Here is a 6,578-nt window from a genome sequence, read left to right as displayed (position 1 = left end):
GGCGGGGGCGGGGGGCGAACACCGGCCTTGCGCTGCCGCCGCCCCCGCTGCCTCGGGGAGATGGGGGGATGGAGGAGACGGGGCTCTTCTCCCCCCCGTGAGTATTGCGGGTCCCCCTCTTGCTTATTATAATGATGTTACCCGCCCTGAGCCCGTCCACGGGATGGGCGGGATATAAATGCAAATCTATGCACACAGAATCAACACCTTATCTCTTAAGTGCTAAATTTCAAGAAGTTCAGTGAATATAAGATTGTTTGGAGTGGAATAGGTCTGGATAAGGAGGAGATGTTAAGAGCTAAGTGTGAGGAGGAAGGGGCAAGCAGTGCAAATGAAAGTGAAACTTTTTGAGCAGAATACTCTAGAAATCATCCTCATGGATGTTTAAGCAAATACAAGAATACATATGCTATATGATATTGTTTTAGTTAGATAAAACAAATGGTTATTGTTAATTATTTTTTTTTCCTTCCAGTAAAGTATTTTTCTCCTTCCAATAAAGTACAGCAGAAGTTGTCCAAATATGAATGATTAACAACCTTTTAAACTGGAGATAGTTCACCTTGCAGTGAATTCATAATTATCTATTTAAAGTGGTAAATAACCAATCATTAATTTTCTGATATAACTAATACTAACCTGAAAAGTTATACTAAAATGAAACCTTCATCTGGGTTGTAAATATCAAGGCCAGCAAGAATGAGCCTTTATGTAGAAAACCATGATTTAAATTGTGTCTTACTGACTAGAGATTTAAATCATGATTTTAAATCAATTTGATTTAAATCATATCCACCCTGCTTGGAAGATTGTGTTCTGTCCTGTTAAAACTGTTGTGAATGGAATCTGTTTTTATATACATTTGGACTTTTGCATAGTGAAAAAAGAGCATGTTGTGCCATTGGATGTAAGCAGAGTGGGGTGGGAAACAGCCTACTGCAGTCACCCCTCTGCTCTTCTGTTTCAGGTTTTGCCCATCTCTTGTATTTTTCCAAGGAGAACCTCCTGCATGTGAAAGCCATAAATGAAGTGGTGAGTGCTTTCTTTAGACAAACAGATCTGATCTAGAACCCTCTCTGTCACAACCGCTCAGTATCCAAACTTCAACTTTTCTCCTGGTTACTGACATTCATTTTGGTTTTTTAATATTTTTTTATTTTGATTTTCTACATAAATCCTACAAAGCTACACACTAACTAAAATTACAGCTATACAATGACCATATATGATAATAATTATTATCTTAAAGCTTTTCTCTTATTCAGGTTAAGAATAAAAATTCTATTATTTAGATATGCAAAAAATTAAAATTATTGACAATGCAAGATTATGTAATGTAGTATAAACATTTCTTCTAAAGTTTAAGCTATTTTCTGCCTTTCCTTCATCTCTTCTTGCTTTTATTGTCCCGGGGTGGTTTGGGTGCTGCCTCTCCCAATTCTGATTCTGATTCTACTTCTGAGCTGCCATCGGCAGATGTTTTGTGGTTCTAAGCCATGCAAACTGTCCAGTTCTCCTTCTTCTTCTTCCTCTGTGTTCTTTGTATCCTTTTTAGGTTCCTGATGTCTTTCCAAAACCTTCTTCGCTTTAGTAAAATAGTCAATCTTTTCTTTTCTGCCTTTGCAGTTGAACATCAAGCCTTCAGGTAGTATCCATCGGTAGGTAGTGGAATTTTCCCATAAATAAGTGGTTAAATTCTTGTATTGTTTTCTCTTTTTCCTTATCTCAAATGGAATATCTCTGATGTCTTCTTCTTTAATTTTCAGTGTAGTCCCAGATGTTGCTTTTAGTATTGCATCTCTTAGAGATCTCTTAGAGAATCTGATGTATATTTCACCAGGCAGGTTTTTTTCTTCATAAATTCTGAATATGTCCGATAGATCATATCCATTTCACTTTGTAGTACTTCCGCCTTGATGCCTGTCACTGGTGCAAGCGCTTCACTAAGGATTTCTTTCAGATTCTCAGATTTGTACACCTTGAAATCTCAACACATATGAAGATTTTTCCATTTGTAGCTGCAAAAGTTGAGTTTTATCTGAAGATCTTTTTCCACAACTTCCAGTCTTTGATCAATTGCTTCAGTCTTGTTTTCAACTTCTTCTGTTCCTTTATTCGATTCTTTTTGCTGTTTTTGTAAAGACTACAAGGTCTTGCTAATGTTAGTCATCTGAGCCACCAGAGGTCGCAATGCAGTATCCAGCATGCCTGAAAATTCGAAGTTCACTTCCGGTTTGGAAACCGGATGTGTTGAGCTGGCAGTTCCTTGATGAATCTTCGCTTTCACCGCCATCTTTTCATCCCAATAAGACATTGTTTATGTTTTGTAAAAGTTCGCTTAAGTCTTTAGAAGTTTATTCGCTCTAACGCCCTAACAGTCTGGCATTGTACTGACTGAAATCAGTACAATGATTAAGTTCATGAATACTCCCGGGGCTCTGGCCAACCCGAAAGGCATGCCCAAGTATTCAAACTGCCCCAGGGGAATGTTAAACACAGTCTTGTGCTCATCTTCCTCCCTTATGCGCACCCCTTGGATGTTTCTGCTAGTAGGTCTTTGATCAGAGGCAGGGGTACACACTGGACATGGAGACCGCATTCAGCCCTCTATAATTCATGCACAGTCTCCCCATCTTTCTTTTTTCTAAACAGCACAGGCGCTGCGAAAGGGGAGGTAGCTGGGCAGATGAAACCCGGCTCTAAGTTCTTGTCTATGAACCACCATAGCTCCTCCCTTTCAGCCGGGCTCATGGTGTAAAGTTTTCCCTTAGGCATTTTGTGCCCCGGCAATATTTCTATGGCACAATCGGTTTTGCGGTGTGTGTGTGTGGGGGGGGGGCAATTCATCGGCCTCTCCTCAAATACATGGCCCAAGTCTCTATACTCTGGTGGAATGGCATTCAGTTCCTCCCTCACCCAGTAAACTCTCACGGGCACCGGGCATGGTTCCTCCCCCCATTTCGGGTTCCACTGGTGCTCCTTGCATCGGGGATCTATGAAAGTCAGGGTTCCTAAACTCCACTGCACATAGGGGTCATGGGCTGCCAGCCACAGACTGCCTAAGACCATGGGGAACTGTGCTGTGGGATGTACTATGAAGGCTCTTTGTTCCCAGTGTCCTGAAACCCCCACGGGTAACGTAACAGTATTATACTGGCAGGATTGCATGGTCCATCTGGGTGAACACTATGGGGTCTTTCAGTTTCAACACTCCTGCCCCCAAGCCCGTGACTAATGTGGGGCTCAGCAGGTCTCGGGAGCACCCTGAGTCTATAAGGGCCCTGACTCTAATTTGGGTCTCCACTTCAGAGTTCAGGATAGTAACAGTCACAAAAAAAAAGAGGGAGGAACAGGTTCTCACTGGTTCTTGCACCGGGGTTTTGTGGACCTGCTGGTTGGCGCCCTTTACAGCAGGCCGTTTCCCTGGATCTGAGGCTCTTCAGCATCGCTGGAGGAAGTTCCCTCCAATGTGGTGTACTCAGCTGCTTTCAGGGCTCTCGGCAATTTGGGTCTTTTCCCCGTCACCCATCATTCCTTAGCAAATAGAAGGGGAAGTCATGGAAACAGTGACAGAATTCATGTTCCTGGGATCCAAGATCACTACAGACGGTGACTGCAGCCATGAAATTAAAAGATGCCTGCTCCTTGGTAGGAAAGTTATGGCAAACCTAGACAGCATAATAAAAAGTAGAGACATTACACTGCCAACAAAAGTCTCCATAGTCAAAGCAATGGTATTCCCAGTAGTAATGTATGGCTTCAAGAGTTGGACCATAAGGAAGGCCAAGAGCCGAAGAATAGATGCTTTTGAATTATGGTGCTGGAGAAGACTCTTGAGAGTCCATTGGACTGCAAGGAGATCAAATCAGTCAATTCTAAAGGAAATCAAACCTGACTGTTCCCTGGAAGGCCAGATATCGAAGCTGAAGCTCAAATACTTTGGCTACCAAATGAGAAGGGAGCACTCACTGGAGAAGACCCTGATGCTGGGAAAAATTGAAGGTAAAAGAAGAAGGGAACGGCAAAGGAAGAGATGGTTAGACAGTGTTACCAATGCAACGGACATGAAATTGAGCAAACTCTGGGGGACAGTGGAAGACAGGAGGGCCTGGTATGATGGGGTCGCGAGGAGTCGGACTCAACTGTGCAACTGAACAATAACAAACATTCTTAGACCTGTGCAGCTAAGCGTATCTTTAATTCTCCCATGGAAATCAATGGGACTTAAATGCTCTTCTGCTTTCAATAGCCTTGCAGAACCACACTGTAAAAGTCTATGTCTGATGTTCCTTCTGGTGACTGTTTATCTATTACTTCCCTGACTTACATTTACCTCCCTTTTACTTGTCATGTATGTACTGTACTGCACTCATTGAATCATCCCAAATTATGATTTGAAGTTAGCAGTATTTATTTAGGCTGTTTGTTTGGTCAAATACAAGTGGGTTCCCAGCCTAGAAACAGCATTGGGACCCATGCGTTCCATGTGTTAAGAGGGAATCCTCCTCCCCAAAGCTTCGTCTAGGCTGTGGAGTCTTGTGAGCAAAAAATCTACGTTGTGAGTTACTGGCATTGAAGTTGTGAGCGAGCGATTTGGCCACTGCATTAGTTTGCTCTGGAGCCATCCTTCTTGAGCTAAGGCAAAAATGTATGAGCCAGAGGCTAAAAAACTGTGAGCTAGCTCATACTAACTCAGTGTCCGATTCCCCATGCATTCGAATAAATCCACGTTTGAAGAACAAAGTAGAGTTTATTATAAAGCGATGATAGATCAGAACACAAGCATTGTTAGGAATAACTACAAGCCCCCTAAGGGAACATAATAAAGGAACTTTGAACCAGGTGAGGACCAATGAGTCCACTTCCCGCTGGCGGGAAGACAGATAAAACGAGCGCCCAATTCCTTGGGAACACAACGGTTCTGCAACATAAACACTAGTTCAGTTCTCAGGCATGATATACATAATAAGCCAAGCAATGCCATCACTCCATCCCACCTCCAGCTGGTTGACCTTGAGCAGTTCCGCAGATGTAGCAGCAAAAGACAGTAAACACCTACACAGGAAAATACAAGGGGGATGGGCAGGGTGCAAAGTAACACAGAAAATGACTACAGCATCTTATGGCAGGTTGCTGACACTCAGCTTAGAGGGAACACCCCCCCCCCCCAGTTTTCTTAAAACTCAAGCACACCCAGGGAAACTGCTTAGTAGTAAATTTAGATTAAAACTTTTTTCACACAGGGTTTAGAATGATACTTGGGTTGAGAGTTACAGATTCTGCACTAAGGTGCATAGTTTGTAGTATCATTGTAAGTAGGATCCTATCATGATTTTTGCATTTATTGAACTTGTCATGTAAATACTTACATTTTGTTTGCGTTGTGTTTCTATTTCTGGTTGGTTTCAGTTGTTTCTATTTCTGGTTGGTTCCAAATTCTTACAATTCAATTCTTAACAATTCTTACAATCCTATTGCATTGTCTACTGGATGTCCCATCCTGTTGATTGTATTGGTTTACTCCAGTGAGAAAGGCAGACTAGAAATAATGTAAATAAATAAATACATATAACTGTGTGATGGAGTTTTCATACACAAGTGTCAGTGCCTGCCCGAGGAGCTCAGGAAAGCTCCCATTCTCCTGGCCTTCGGCAAACTATGCAAAACTGAATTATCTGCACAGATAATAAGGCTGCACAGTACAAAATGGTTCACAAACTTACTTGGATATTGGGATTTATGGTATGTACTGCTATATATAGCATGTTGTAAGTAGGATCCTATTATCACTTTGAGCCTACTTGTGGGGAAAGCGATTAATAAAATCGAAAAATCGAAATCGAATCTATTATGTGATTTCTGTATTGCTTTAAGTATCATGTTAATTCTTGTGCTATGCTTTTGTTTCTTTCTGGTGGTTCCAGACTTTTAATATCCTAATGTTTTAGTTATTGAATGTTCCTTTTTGTTGATTGTACTGACTCAGTATGTGTAATCTGCCTTGAGTTTGTGTGAGAAAGGCAGACTATAAATAACATAAGTAATAATAAAATAATAAAAAGGAGGATGGGTCTATCTAGAGCTACAACAGCTGCACGGGAACTCCCAGGTTCTCCTCAGTTCTAAGTGTTTTAGGTTAAATGGGGGGGGAGCTGTTGCCTGCTTTTGGCATTCCCAGAGACTTACAGCTGTCCCGTTATTATTTATTATTATTATTTATTACATTTCTATACTCCCCATAGCCAAAGCTCTCTTAGAGTTAGAGCACTGGACTAGATGGGTTTTTGACCTGATTCAGCAGGGCTATTCTTAATGTGGTATTCGGGGGAGAGAGAAGGGTTTTATTGTATTTAGCCATAGGCCATTACAAACCAGAGAAAAATACTATAAAACATAGATAATTGTATAAAATAGAGTACAGTCTAAAATATTACAAAACCATAAAACCGTTGGTTATGAACAATTAATTAAATCACAGCATACCCACTAAGATCAATATTAACTAGTACCCCTAAGAACAGCATTGGCCCATATTTTCTTTGCAGCCAAGGCAAATAGAGCCATTCTATAGGATACAT

The 6,578-nt window shown here is 41.3% G+C and overlaps 1 protein-coding gene across 1 annotated transcript in view; it reads left to right on the top strand.

Annotated features, from left to right (window-relative positions):
- Positions 1-6,578, top strand: part of WDR93 (WD repeat domain 93) — an 88,697-nt gene that overhangs the window by 16,893 nt on the left and 65,226 nt on the right. The window contains exon 6 of the mRNA XM_015419243.1: positions 968-1,032. Coding sequence (XP_015274729.1) covers positions 968-1,032 — 65 coding nt within the window. The remainder of the gene's footprint in view (positions 1-967; positions 1,033-6,578) is intronic.

The sequence above is a fragment of the Gekko japonicus genome, unplaced genomic scaffold, assembly GCF_001447785.1.
Source record: "Gekko japonicus isolate JY-2015 unplaced genomic scaffold, Gekko_japonicus_V1.1 scaffold111, whole genome shotgun sequence".
In the NCBI taxonomy this organism is placed as follows: Eukaryota; Metazoa; Chordata; class Lepidosauria; order Squamata; family Gekkonidae; genus Gekko; species Gekko japonicus.
This window is presented reverse-complemented; position numbering and strand designations above follow the sequence as displayed.